At 47.3% G+C, this 15386-nt stretch overlaps 1 protein-coding gene across 1 annotated transcript in view; it reads right to left on the reverse strand.

Moving 5' to 3' along the window:
* The window catches only part of ASPSCR1 (ASPSCR1 tether for SLC2A4, UBX domain containing), a 78622-nt gene that overhangs the window by 36881 nt on the left and 26355 nt on the right, over positions 1-15386 (reverse strand). The window contains exons 7-9 of the mRNA XM_054046931.1: positions 14385-14823; positions 6447-6586; positions 1827-1908 (exon numbers count right to left, since the gene is read on the reverse strand). Of these exons, the coding sequence (XP_053902906.1) occupies positions 1827-1908; positions 6447-6586; positions 14385-14823 (661 nt within the window). The remainder of the gene's footprint in view (positions 1-1826; positions 1909-6446; positions 6587-14384; positions 14824-15386) is intronic.

The raw sequence follows: 15386 nt of genomic DNA on the forward strand, positions 1-15386 counted from the left end.
TTTATATGTATAGTTGGGATTATGTTTTCCAACATGCATTACTTCCCATTTATCAACATTGAATTTCATCTGCCATTTTGTTGCCCAGTCACCCTGTTTTGTGAGATCCCTTGGTAACTTTGCAGTCAGCTTTGGATTTAACTATCTTGTGTAATTTTGTATTGAATAAAATTAATTCTCTCTGCCACTGAATGGAGCCATTATGGACAGATGTTTTCACATGCACATCACTGCAGACGTAAGCCATGTCAGACACTTAGGCCTTGTATACACTACAGAGTTTTGTCGACGCATGTTATGCCGATATACAGCCACTACTGTAATTAAACCGCTGTTGCATGTCCACACTATGCTTCTTGTGTCATTGGAGCACACCCACAATAGCAGCTCTTGCATTGACACAGAGAGCAATGCACTGTGGGTAACTATCCCACTGTGCAACTGGCCACAGGGTACTTTGGGAAGGGTTTGCAATGTCTCATGGGGTCAGGTACAGCATCACATAATGAAAGTTTCTCAATGCCATTGTTCATGGGCATCTTATTAGACTGCCAGCCTCTTTCAACTGTCCTGGTAACTTGCACCCCAGACATCTGTCAGAAAGCATGGATCCTGCACTTGTTCAGTATTGTGCTGTGCATTATGAACACGAGGCTAAAAGAGGAGCCCAATGGGCTATGTGGGTAGGGGATGCCTTGAAGGAGCATTTTAACACTGAGCCACAGTAATGTGTGCTGCTGTAGTGTGCTGAGCTTGGCATTGTTTGTTTGCGCCGTGCTAGGAACCTTGTTTTGATTGCTGTGTGTGCCCAAAAAGTAACACATTGTAAATCACGTTTTAAAGTAGCACCTGGTAATATGAACAAACTGACATTGCTGCACACTAACACAAGAAGCCCACAGAGGTAAATAAGTAGGTGTGTGAGTGAGAGAGAGACACAGAGTTGGGGGAGAATGAGTGTGTCGGCACGCTGTCTCTAAGTTCTGACAGCAGCTGGAAGCAACCAATCCTGAAGCAGAAGCTGGTGGGCAGAGACAGCTGGTGTCCCAGTCCCCTAACCCCAGCTCAGCAGAGACTGGTACACTGGGGAGTGGAGGGGGACACCCCAACATCATCCCCCACCTCACTCGCTTGCTCAGCACACCACAAGTCTCGCCCCGCCCCCCAGCAGCAGCCCGCCTGCCCTGCCTGCTGATGCATGCCAGGGAGAGCAGGATTCCACGTTAAAGTTTTGATTTGGTGATTCCCTCTGAGTTCTCCCACAGCCTCCTCTGCCCACAGACCCAGGAGATCCACCCTCCTCCCCAGTAGTCCAGGCAGGAGTGCATTTGCTGCCAGGAGCCGCATGCTCAGCTGGGCAGTAGCTATATGAGCTCTCCACGCTGAGAAGCGTCAAAACTACCTGGGGCTTTGAAAGGGGAGGGCTGCCTGTCTGGGTGGCTGGACGCAGGGCAGCAGAGTTCAAAACAGTAAGCAGAGTGGTCATGGTGGGATACCTCCTGGAGGCCAGTTATAGCGACATAATGAACACAGTGTCTACACTGACACTTTGTTGATCTATCTTTGCCGCAAAAGTCTCTGCCCTCTTGTCAAGGTGGTTTTATTTTGTCGGAAAAACAGGAGAGTTTTGTCAGCAGGAGAAGCATTGTAGTGTGTACACCTCCACTGTTTTGCCGACAAAACTGTGCAGTGTACAAGACCTTAGAAACCCTCCCCTAAGAGCAGCTGCAAGCGCTTAGGATCTTGGTGGTCACAGTTTAGGCCCTGAAGCTATTTGACCACTAAGTTTACACTCAGCCAGAAAGAGGAGAAGGAATAAAGGCTACCTTTGGGTAGCGCTCTAACTTTTCCTTCATCTGAGCTTCTCTCAAAGATTTTGTCATGAAGGGAGCTTCTTCCAGACGTTTCCTAAAAAGGGTGAGAAGGAGACAATCTGTTAGTTCTACCACTAAGATTCATCTTGTTAATGTAAATGTAAGGCCAAAACAGCCAACTGCTGCTCGATGTATCCCCCACTCCAACCTCCATGTCCTCAGAGCCCAGTCCCTTCAGCACACCTTCCTCTCCACCACCAGTAAACCCAGAACTGCACCATCAGAGCCACCCTAAAAACCCAAACCCATGTCCCTCCACATTTTCTCCTTCCCCATAAGGCTCCGCTCCACTGTGTGTGTGACCACCACCACTTGGCAACACTATTCTGAATAGGGTGATCAGATAGCAACTGTGAAAAAAAACAGGATGGGAGTGGGGGGAAAAATAGGCACCTATATAAGAAAAAGTCCCAAAAACGGGACTATCGCTTTAAAAACAGGACATCTGGTCCCCTAGCTCTGAACCAACTCCTGAATCTGCCCATATTATTATCTCGGAACTCCTTTTTGCCTCCAGATATACGAGATCCCAGAACATTTTGAATATTTGTGTCATTCCCCTTTAGCAGAACAGGGCTCCAGAGCCTCAGCTTCATTTAAAAACAAAAACAAACAAACCACCCTTCTAGCCCTTATGGTTGTGAAGAAAACCTTGAGAACACGACCCAGCTGATACGATGCCTGCCTGACTTTGCAGACAGCCTGAATCAATAACTCAGACGAGAGTAAACATCCCCTCTTCACCTCACTCATGGGGTAATAACTCTGAAACCTCAAAGTGACCATTTCACTCAGGACTATGAACCGTTTCACAGTAGACGACTGTTAGCAGAATCATTCTGCTAACGTGCTTATCCCACAATCCCAAATTGCCTCCCACACATCCCCAGATGCAAAAACCCAAATGACCCCTTCCCAGGTCTCCCCCATATTGATGATGCAGTTAATTCCATAACAATATAAAACTATACAACATATTGAAAACTGGAGATGTGGGGGCAGCATAAAATCAGTTGAATTTCATATCAAATCAATTCTGTACGGATTAAATGGAAAAGAAGCTGCTGCATAATTCCCAGCCTGCCAGTGAACCGCAGGAGTCCAGCATGCTGCCATCTTCCATCTATGGCAGCAGGATCACACTATCGCACACAAAAACCGAATTAACATGAAGTTAAGACTGGAGGCACTCAAAATTGCCCTGTGCTCATCCTGCCCTGCCCAAGCAGGAGTTTAGCTCCCAGAATGTAAATCACAGAACAATCATAGAATCATAGAACGGAAGGGATCTCGAGAGGTCATCAAGTCCGGTCCCCTGCACTCATGGCAGGACTAATCTAGACCATCCCTGACAGGTGTTTGTCCAACCTGCTCTTAAAAATCCCCAATGATGGAGATTCCACAACCTTCCTAGGCAATTTATTCCAGCGCTTAACCACCCCGACAGTTAGGAAAAACTTCCTAATGTCCAACCTAAACCTTTCTTGCTGCAATTTAAGCCCAAATGTCAAACAGGAAATGCAGAGTTAAGGCAATACTTCCCATACAACAACTATACCACCTGAACTCTGCTCAATGAGTCCCCTCAAGGGGATCAGTGTAGTTTACCTCTGCCAACCAACAGCAAGTACTTCCCAGACCAATGGTGCTGCACAGAGCACAGTGTGGGTCTGTTCAACTGTATGAATAGGAATGCAGGGCACAGAGAAAATGGCACATTTGGTTAGGAAGGGGTAATTGCATTTCCTAATTTCCCAACATTTGAGTTCTGGGAATTAAACTCTCCCATTCTGAAAAACCACAAAGAGCTGAGCTCCTGCCCTCTTAACTCCTCAAACAACATTTTTTGCATGTGAATTTTACTTGGTTTTAAGAAAGTGGGGGAAGTGAGGAGGTATGATTCAAGGGCAAATGTGGGCAGAACAAAGTGCTGTGGAGAGTTTTCAGGGGCACTTTTCAGATATCAACCAGAGGTACCACTAGGCAGTAAAGGAAGCCCTACCAGGGCCCAGCAGAAGCATATCTGATATTACATGAACTCCAGGGCATTAAGTGATACAATATTTATGTGGATAACTAGCCATAGTTTTAGGCTGGATCCATAAAAGCCCAGGTGTACAAACTAAATACAGAAGTCAGGCAAGCAGGGAATTGGAACTCAGAGTCATTAGGACTGCAGATCAGCAACAGTCTAAACCACCAGCTGGGTTGGTGGAGGAGTTGCTCACATTTCTCATTCACTGAGCTCTTCCTTGCGGAGCCCAAACCGGCCCTCTAGCGCAAGTCTGTTGACACAGGCTGGGAGGCTCAATTCCATGGGCTGAATAGACATACCCCAAGTGGCATGCCAATTTTCAGGCCAATCCATAGAGCCCTGCATAGATACAAATGTATACCCGCAGATGCGGATATCCGCAGATGTAAATTGGTACCCATGGAACCACAGGGCTCTCCCAGGAACTGCAGCGGCAAAAGGAGCAGAACACAGGGCTGCCACTCCCAGCGTCACGCATCGGCTGCTCCTCCGGCTGTACCATCCTCAGCCCTGCCCACCGGGGCAGGCACCAGGCTCACCAGCAGCTGTCCCTGGTCACACTCGTGTGTTCAAGCGGCACGCCTGCCCCCAGACAGGAGACGCAGACAGCTGCACGGAAGGGCTGGGGGTGCTACAGCCACGCCAGAGGAGCTGCCGGCACAGGGAGCTGGATCCTGGGAGTGGTGACCCCATGTTCTGCTCCTTTCGCCACTGCAGTTCCTGGGAGAGCCCTGAGGTTCCGCAGATACCAATTTATATCTGTGGATAGCCGCATCTGTGGATATAAATTTATATCCACGCAGGGCTCTACCAATCTGAATATCCATGTGGATTTTAGAGCCCTTTGAAAAAGCAGTTCTAAGCAGAAAGCTCTGTTCAACCCTAACTATGTTGTTACATGGGCTGCTCCATATTTAAAGGAAGATTATGACTCACTAAACACTGAATTCACAGCATTAATTTACCAGGAGGGCAAAGGGTTTATCTTAACTGAATATTTGTTACAAAATAGGATTAAGAGTTCAGAAATTTTCCTATATAGGTCCCCAACTTTTAAGAGAATCTGTTCAAGAGCTGTAATCCCTTATATCTGTAATAAGTTCAGTATTCCTTCCTTCCCTTTGAGCATCCCCCAGGTGTGGCGCTATGGGTCATCACATCCTAGTTTGGGGTTTATAGTTTGATTTTCACCTTCTGTCATGTCTCAAAGTTGATTCATTCCAGCTGGTAACAGAAGGCAATTCGGACATCAAAATTAGGGAGATTTGCTTACTGGCTGCAGTCTGAATCCAACTCCCATTAAAGTCTATGGGAGTCATTTCACTGACTTTAATGGGAGCTGGATCAGGGCCTGTGTCAACATGTGACAAACAAATGTACGGACAAGTTGGAACTTTCATGCTTGTTTAGTTACCAGCAATTGATGTAATGTCAGATCAGAGCATATGCACCGGGGCAGTGTGAAATGTTGTTTCAGCTCTCATTGTTTTAGGCCCCTGGCATATGAATGCACATCCATCTTTAAAAGCAGCAATTATTTGTGGTGGGGAAGGGGAATCAAGTAGCTTTGGGGTAACTGGCCGAAATGTACTCAATAGGTATGACAAGACATGCAACAATTTTAAATCCTGTCCCAATGTGGGCACCGTGCGCCTTCCAGTCAGTTTATTTACTTGAGGTTTTTCTATGATGCTCATCACCACAGTATCTAAACACAACACATGCATTGAAGAATTAATCCTCAACACCCTTGTGAGGTAGGGAAAAATTATCCTCCTTTAAGAGATGGCAGACTGAGGCACAGAGAGACTCTGGACCAGATCCAGAGACGCAATCCATCCCTTATCTACTGCTGTGGCACTGCCAAGGGGCCGGAAGGCAACCTAATCTCCCATGCTGGTGATTCCTCCTACATCACACAATGTACCATGTAGCCACTGACATTAGGAGTGTGTTGGGGGCTGTGAAAGGGCCATTACCAGGTAGAATACCATGGAGAGGTCACTAGGCCACTCTGAAATAAACCAAGGCCAGCTCTAGGATAAGGGAGTCTCCCTAGTTGGAAAAGCAAAGAATCTGGCCCAAGGTCACAGAGCAGATCTGTGACTGAACCAGGAACAGCGTCAAAATCTCCTAAATTCCAGTCTAGTCCCGGAACTCCAATCCCACCCCTCCCTCCAGCACTCATCATTGGAGTGTTTTCTGTTCTAGTCTGTTGACCAATTCTATTGTGTTGTTCAGTAGCTAGGCTCTTGATCTGAAAATCACAAATGCCCCATGTCTGGAACCTAGCACGTTCTGTCCTGGACAGGTGCCAAACTCCCTGTTTAGGCCCAGTGATTAACAACAGGATTAAAGTCTGAGATCTCTCAAATCACCAAGGACAGGAGAGTATTTTGTACACAGAGCCCAAGCCATCGATCAGACCAGCACCTTTTCCCTAAAAGCCAGCACAATCTATAGCGCACCAATGCAATACATTCAGAGTGGCGAGAGGAGATGGAGGAACTTCAATTGCTAATGAAAAGAAAGCTTGCCTCTCACTCTGCAGCTGGGCCAAGCGTTTCCGCACATCGTCCACTGTGACTTCGAAGAACTCATCAGGAAGATCCTGTGGGCCAGCAGACAGTGGCTCTTCCAGGTCTGGATGGCAAACGACTGGCTCTCGCTCCAAAAGCTGCAGAGAAAGAGGGAGCGCAGGTTAGACTTGAGTGCTACGCCCCAGCTAAAGCCAAAGCATAGCACAAAGAATCAGACCTCAGCATTTGCAAAGTAAGGCCCATTCACAGGCTACATCTCTCTTCTAGGAAAGACCTGCCCACAGGGATCTCATCACCTACATAACACACAGACCTTATATTGTACTGCAGCTCCAGATAACCATTCCCCTGCTATAAGCACCAGAGAGCTGCTCCTCTCCCAGCCTCTGTCCACACACCCAAATCTTCCCAGTAGTAGAGCATAGCTGCCTTCTCTCCCCTCCCTGGGGCAATGCATGCTGCTACAAGCACCTGGATGTCTGAATCATCACCAGCCAATCAGATTAGTCAGTTTTGGAACAATTCTAACCTTTTAGAACCCAGACATTCTCAGGTAGATAAGAATTTGTATGAGACCGAAGAGGAGAAAGTGCTACAATCCCCAGAGCCGAGCAACGAGCTTTTATGGCTAATATGCAGTTCTGTAATCAGGAGCCCCTGACAGTCAGTTGCCTGCCTGACATGGCCCAAGACTCCATGATTTAGGATATTCCTATTTATGCAAACCTCTTGGCCCTCCTCTCTCTCTCTCACACACACACCCCCAACCAACCTCCAGCACACCCCACCCATGGCCTCCTGTCCCATCCATTCTCCCTTCCCCCATGTATGGGGCCTCCTGGGAACACAAAGCGTCTCAGAGACAACGCAAATTACAAGGCAAGGTTTGCTATGTTTGTGGGCGCCAAAGGGTAATTTGAGAAATTAAAAGAGCGAGGTTGCGTGGGTGGGACCCTCGGCTACTTTTAGAAAGTCAAGTGGAGTCAGCTCTAACTAAAGGGTGAAGGAGCCTGATTGCAGCTTTCCCTGGGCTGGGGAAGAGGAGTGCCCAGAGCTGCAGCATTCCCTGGACTGCGAGCACAGGAAGGGTTCCTGAGCTGCCAAGATGCCCTCTTGGAAAGAGACTCCTGCATATCAATCTTCCAGCACTAGCTCTTTACAGTTAGGTAACAGCTGCACTGATGCAGCTGTGCCGCTGTAGTGCATCTGGTGAAGAGGCTCTATGCCAATGGGAGAGCACTCTCCCATCAGCATAATTACTCCACCTCCGTGAGAGGCAAAAGCTATGACAGCAGGAGAGCATCTCCTGTCGACGTAGCACCAGTATAGACACTGCTTGGGTTGATCTAACTTCCGCACTTGGCAGTGGGGTGGTGTCTGTCACAACCCAGAATGACAAAAATTAAATAACTTAAGCAGTATCGTGGACCTGCCCTGGGTCTCCTTCAAGCCAGGCAGAGGCAGCTACCTCTCTTGCCTCATTCTCGGCTTCACAGGAACAGGACACTCCCATCCTCTCAAACAGAGGTAGTTCGATTTGATCTTGCTGCAATGATCAACTCTAAGCACATCTACAGCCTTGTCAAATAACTCTGTACCCACCACCTCAGGAAAAGCCTGGGGAAAACATATGGAGCATGCAACATGCCCTGAAGGGTCTCTGGAATCCCCAGGAGAGAATTCCAGAGCCAAGGGACCTCATTGAGAACACCTCACCAAATATAATTGAGGCTACTAACTCAAGCACCTTGACTAATCATGAAGGTAGCAGAATCCCACAAGAAGAGAGACAGGCCAGGCCCAAACCATTTAGGGCTTTGTAGATTAAAGCCTTCAGCCAATGCATACCAAAGCATAGGTGTACATGCGCCTATAGGGATACTCCACTTCAGAGGAGGGCAGCTACATTCTGGTCTTCCCTGCTCAATTGCTTTTCCTACTTTTTGTTTAACTCCTTTGGGCTGTAGTCTGCCATAAGAGTCACACAGGCACTGGTTTCCAGACACCTCCATTCAGACAGCAGGAGGCCAAGGTCCTTCTTCCCCAGTGTCATTCTCTGTCAGGTAGTCAGAATTACAGATAAGTTGTGCAACAAAACCTGATTATTCAAAAGATAAATTCTCTTCTCTCCATGCCCATGTGCTCCATCACTGCCTCAATACCTGCCACATACTAGTCCAGCTGCAAAGCTGTGCACCTGCTGTGGTATGAAATATTCCCATCCTAGAACTTTATAATTATTTTCGACAGCACTGAATGCTGAATATCTGAAACAAATTCTGAACACACAAGTACAGAAACAAGCCTCTGAGTTAGTGACTGAAATAGCGTAACATTTCTCTCTATAGAATATTCAACTTACACTAGAGATAAGAAATTCCAAACCTGTCCAAGGGTCTGCAAAAAACCCCAATGCAAACAGAACAAGAATTCCTACCCACTCAACCTTTAAGCCAGACCCCAATAGGACACTGACAGCTCTCAGCTTTAGAGAGAATTGCCATGGATGGATCTGTAGGGCAGCAGCACACAGGTTAGGAGCCTGTGTCCTTGCAAAGCTCCTGCCATCCAGTCCCTACAGTTGCACCAGTTCCGATGACAGAAACATCAAGAGAGCAGCACATCTTGCACACATGGGCCTACCACCGAGGTGACCATTTTGCAATAGATGATACAGCCTGAAGAGAGACTGCTACTGAATAATACTACGTCATCTAGGTAGTTACTCTCAGGGATATCATCTGTACCCCCCTCCCACCTCCATTGCTACCCATCCACACAAACAGTATCTATGGGCTGGAGGGGCCAATCTGTTTCTGTCACTTCACCCAGTCTATGCTTTACCCAAAGGGCAGCAGCTGCCATTTGCTCCTTCTTGTCCCACTGATATTCATTCCCTATATTCCACGGGCCTTTCTGAGTCCAGTTGCTTCCATCTCAAGTTTGGGTCAGAAATTATCTCAATTGGCAACTAATAATCTTAAGTATAAGCAGAATCTGAAAGATACCTTCCAACCCCCATTCCTGTGAGCAGCGTCACCCAACAAGGGGACACAGTAAATGGCATACACACGTCCCTCTGTAGGAGGTCCAAAAGCCTGTGATCTAAGAGCACCTGCTATGGATGACGTCTCCCCCCAGACTCATGCCCCTTAGTTTCTCAGAGCCAGGGGCAGCTATGTGTTCTCACAGGCAACGAGGGGGCTCAGGGAACAACAAGCGAAGGCTGCTCATACAGAGGAGACTGTCGACTACATCCTAATCCCATCAACTGTCCCCAATCCTGCTGCCCTCACCCAACCTCCACCTCACAGTTTAGTCCAGATTTCTCTGAACAGGAAGTCATGGCAGAGGGAAACACTCATTAGCTGACACTAGGAAGTTCCGATCTCTACTGAGATAATTAATGGGAAGGGCACATTGTACCTTTCTCAGGCAGCAGCTCCTTCCGGGAAGCTTAGAGCAAAAGCATTGTAAATCAGGGAGATGATAAACCCTGCAACACCAGTTCTTGGTCATGGTCTCCAATATTTCCTGCCCAAAGCTGAGTTTTCAGGCACATCTGATCAATATGATGGAGCCATCATCAGGACTCAGTATGTCTATTTGACTCCAACCCACATGAGACACCCATTGTCAGCAATAATGCCTATCGGTTTGAGGTCATCACTTTGGCTCTGAAAAAGGGAGCAGTGAAGGGAGGCTTTAAAAGCTCCCTCTGACTTCAAAGCAAAGTGGCAGGCAGACCCAGCGCCTCTCCCCACTGCAGTGAGCTCTGATCTCCAGGGGAATTTGGAGTAAAACTACCTTCTAATAATTAATGTTTTGACATCAAAGCTAGCATGCGGCTGGTCTGTAAACCATTCTTAGCCCAGAAATGGAGAGACACCCGCACAGATTTTATCCAGTCTCTTCCTTTCAATCCAAACGCCACACACAGGAACAGCATTAATGGGAAGATTCTTTTACTAAAATGGACCTTTGATGTTTTAAAAAAAATTGTTTTGGGTTTTTCCCTCAGGTCTGAAAAGGGACAAAAAGCAGATGCCATGTGGCCAGCCCTACACTCTGTGTTGCTGCTGGGAGTGAGGAGGGCAGAGAAGGGCAGGAGTGGAGGCGGAAGCTCAGCTTAATCAATCAGCAGCAAAGGCACCCAAGATCAAAGGGCATGAAAGCATCAGTCAAAATCACATTCTGTTGAACATGAGGGCAGAAACCTTCAGCAGAACCTGCTCCCGAGGCAGCTCTCACAAACTGGGAGTAGGAGGCTGGCTCTAGAAGCAACTCTAACCGGGTAGAACAGCACTACATTTCTGGTGGAGATAAGACTTGGGGAGGCTGGAGCATAAACTAGAGTCCTCCGCTGTGTGTGGTCAGAGTCCCACTCAGCTCTCCATGCCTGTCTGAACACCAGGCTGCAGAACAGTGTCCCATACAGCTACAGGCAAGACATGACAGGGAAGCTAGGTTTGGCCCTACACCAGCACATGGAGGTGGAGAAAGAACAGAGCTGGTGAAGGATGACACCAGCCCTTCTGATTCTTCAGCCATATCCCTACGGAGGAATCGGAGAGTCCGCTCCCCACTCCTGACTCCCATATAGCAGGAACAACAGCCAGAGGGAGACAAGCTCAGCCTGGCCAGGCAGCAGGCACATTGTCCAGCTCTTCAGGTTCAAACCCCTCTCTCTGAGGGGTTCAATTCCAAGGATTAGAAGGGACTAGCCAGTCTGGAGCATACATGAATAGTCATAATTTAACTGGAAAAGCACCTGTCTGCTACACTATTTGCGGCTCAGGAATCCTTCCAGGGTCTGGCTTCTGTTTCTAGGCAGTGAACCCCTCCCAACAATAGGGAGCAGCCACAGAGAAACCTGCCAAGGAGGAGATCATGCACACACGCTTCACCCTGTTAAGCTCTCATGAGGCCGGGCTCTCGCTCTGAACCTCACCAGACATTTTTCTTGCTACTTCTAAGATTTTATTTGTTTAATTTCTTAACTGGGTCAGGTCTGAGGACAAAGGTAAAACTCAAACCTCAAGAATTCCATAGCAGGAGGCATTCAAAAAAGGAAAGAACAGAGAGGGGGATTATGTGAAGGGTTAAAAAAAGCCAGTCCCTGGGTTTGGGAAGTAACCCCTGAGAGTCTATCATCCCCAGCTTCTGGGGAGTGGACCCAGTGACAGCAGGGGAAGTCTTTATCAAATTGTGACCTCCATTTTGTCTTGTAATCTCCATTTTCTATTAGGATCTCCATTTTGTATTATGTGCTGAACACATTTAACTTTGCCCAAGGCAAGGTTATTGAATTGCCTTCCAGCTAGCCTCCCTCCCCAGGAAAGGTTTTGACATGGATTGAATGTGCCCCTTTATTCACACCCTACACATTGTTGTAATAATCTTTGTACAAAATATGCCTTGTAAAGTATCATTTGAAAATTAATAACTTGCTGGTTAATAATATCATGGTGAAATGTATGTAGCAACCTTGTGTGTTAAGTTATGAAATCCCCCCATGGTGATGTTAAAGGCACATGTTCAAAATCATGTAGCCCCATTTAGATATAACTGGTCAACCAGGCTTGTCTTAAACAAAGGGAGTGTGTTTACCTCAATCTGCATGTAAGTGGTAAACAGAGTCCTCAGACAGCAAGGGGGTGAAGAAAAAAAGAAAGAAAATCTCAATTTCAGCATACATGGGTGAGGGGGGAAAAAACAGCAAGAAGCCTCCTCCTTACACTCGACTCCATGTTTCCTTGCTCTCAGCTGGAATGAACTTTATCTAGGGGTCACGCTCAGGACATGCATTTCAAAGGGTGACTGAACTATAAAAGTGAGGGGCAAAAACACCCCATGTTCTCGCTCCCTGTCCATCTCTCTCTTTTCACCTACGAAGACAAAAGAAACAGTTGTTGGACCTTGGGAGTAGATCCTGATCTGAAACTTGATCAGCAATGCTACTGAAAACCTGTGGTAAGAATTTCACCTTGAATCAAGTTTAGTTTGTTAAGTTTAGTATTAGAAAGATAAAATGCTTCCTTTTTCTTGTAACCATTTCTGACTTTAATGCCTTCATACTTCTACCCACTTAAAACCTCTCTCTTTGTAGTGAAATGAACTTATTTTATCAAAACTAATCCAGTGCTGTGAACTGTGTAGGTAATTCCATTTAAGGTGGCAAGCTGCTGTACCTCCATCCCCTTAGAGGTGCAATGGACCTCATCTATCTGGACTGTCCAGGGCTGGATAGTGCAGAACACACATTTTGGAGGGAAATCTGAGATTAGGAGTGTGCTGGAGTCACCCTGCATGTAGTAACCAAGGTTGCTGGAAGCCAGAGGGTTGCTGCCGGCTTCAGAGTTGTTGGACAAGTGCTATGGCTTTACAAAGACACTCTGGGTGTGACACAGGCTGATTGTGAGTGACCCAAGTTGGAAGCTACAACAGCAAAGCATTCTAAGGCACCCAAGTTTGAAGAGCAGTGGTGACAGCCCCCTCATTTGTGTAGATTGCACCCCAAAATGTCAGACACCTCATTGAAGGACCATCACTGAGAAGCCATCAGCTTTGGTCTCAACTGCTGGCCCATGGAACAATGGATTTTCTACACAGGGGCACCCGCATGGCCAGTAAATAATGCAGTTTGTTTGTCAATACTGGCATATGGCTAAAGGGTGAGAGACTGTATTGGGGCGGAGGGGGATGCTTTTCTAAGCAGGGGGCCAAATACTGCGACATGCAAGCAGGATTAGGTGGAAAGAGAAGGCAGAAAGGACTCTGGCTTGCCTGAAACAGAGAAGCTTGAACTCAGAGAAGGGGTGAGATCAGACTTGGGATGAGGCATCTCAAGACTTGTTATTTTTCAAAGATCTGTAACTCTCTAGTTCTTTTTAAGAGTAAAGTGACTGTGGTTAAGAAATTTCTTTGCTAAGCCTGTGTTCCTTGCTTTCTTGCCACGTTACCCCCAAAGGTGTTAAACTAGAAGCCAGAGTCCCAGCTGCTAAGTGGAAATCTGGGGGAGCATATGTAAGCAGCTAAGCAGCTTGGAGGGAAAGGTGGTTTTGAGGACTAGGGCAGCTGGATTGGAGCATTTCATATCCTAGGGAAGGCTCAAACAAATGGTTTGATCCAGGGGAGTCCTCTCTAGAATCCCTGAATTAGCAACAGCTACCAGACTCGACTCAGACCCCACTGGGTTAGAAGCACATGCAGCCCAGGATCTAGGTCCACTCACAACAGACTGGTGTCCACACAGAGAGGCAGTGGGTCAGGCTGCGACAGATTTGATAAGGCCATCCATTCTCCCAGGACACCACCCACAGGGGTATATTTCTAATCATGCAGAAGGTAACAGAGTCTCCACAAATAACAAGCATATCGGGAGTGGGAGGGGGGAGTACAAGTCTGGCCAGTTAAATCCTATCTTTCCTTTGGCAAAACTACAGACTGAGTAGTGGTGGGAAAGCGCTCAGTGCCCCATTCCTGGAGGCAAGCACGGCATCTGGCTACCGCACTTAGAGCTGCAGAGTGTTTGTCATATACTTGGCATGACTGGCACTACAGAAACCAGTTCTTTTTTTAATGCTTCTAACTCAGCCTTGCTGCCTCCATTTGTCCAGGAGACAACACGTTTCAAAACCTAGTCCAACTCCTCTGTCCATTGGACAGAGTGCAAGTTCCTAAATCCCCACCACTCATCTACCTCTGGAACATCAATCAAGCACTCCAAAAGGCAACAACCACCCAGCAACACAACGTCCTTAATGTCAGAAGCCACAAGCCCAGTGGCTCAAGTCTTAGGATTACAGGACAGAAAATACTAAAAACTGATAAGTTTTCTTTCTTTCTCTTGTTAGAAGCCTAATCTCAGGCAAGGGAGGATGAGAGAAAAGCCCTTCTACCCCAGACACCCAAAGAAAGCAAAGCTCCCCTTACCTGCTCTTGCTCCTTTAGCTGTTCTCGGTTGGTCTTAGACTTCTTTGGTTTAGAAGGGCCTCCAGGACTGGAGAGAGATGTTGGCAGCTTTGAAGATAGCATATCTGACACTGGAAAGTCTGCAGCTACAGTGGTCCCCCCCAGACGCTGTCCATCTCCAAAGAAAGGGACAAATGGGGCAGGCGCAGGATCTGAGGGAGGCCACAACTCCCCCAAGCTGGCCTGGGATACTTTAATCAAGTCCTGCTTGTCTGTGCAGACGTTTAAAGAGAAGGCCACATCTCTGGGGTCCAAGTCCTTTGAGGACATGCTTGCCTGAGGTAATGGCATATCTACTGCTTCTTCAGTAGAGACTGGGCTCACTGGCAGCTTGCTAAATGGGGCCACTGTGTCCACAGCTGCCTCCTGGCCAGAGGAGCCACATTTCTTCATGACAACCCTTCAAAGGAGACACCACAGAAAGAAGTAAAAGCAAAATCATTGACTGAAATAACTGTCCTGCCCCCCCATTCCTCCCAAAATGCCCTTGACACAGGGGAGACTGCTGGTCACAAAAGCACAAACCCCCACAAAGTGCCTCCATAGGACGTCCACAGAAAATAAGTTTTTGTTACTTTGAAGTCAGTTCTAAAGAACCTGAGAATGACCCATTCCCCGGGCGAAAACCCCCCTCCAGGAAACAGCAACAATCATCTGTACAGCCACCAGTACATTGAGCAGGTGGATTGGCTAGTAGACACAGAAGGAGACCTCCCACATTCTAGCCAGCAAGAGGCATGGCAGGTCCTGTGAGTTTAATATGCCTGAAATCCAAAGTAGTGTCGCGGAAAAAGTCACCCATGCATTGATTTTAGTTCACAGACTCAAGCCTGAGGTCAGTTTATTGCAATACATACCAACGCGTTGCGGTACCAGTCCGAAAAATACTACTCTTAGCACAGCACGCAGGCTGCCTTTATTCCGTCAAACCGCAAGCATATTATAAATAATACGTCAATTATG

The sequence above is a fragment of the Malaclemys terrapin genome, chromosome 13, assembly GCF_027887155.1.
Source record: "Malaclemys terrapin pileata isolate rMalTer1 chromosome 13, rMalTer1.hap1, whole genome shotgun sequence".
NCBI lineage: Eukaryota > Metazoa > Chordata > Testudines > Emydidae > Malaclemys > Malaclemys terrapin.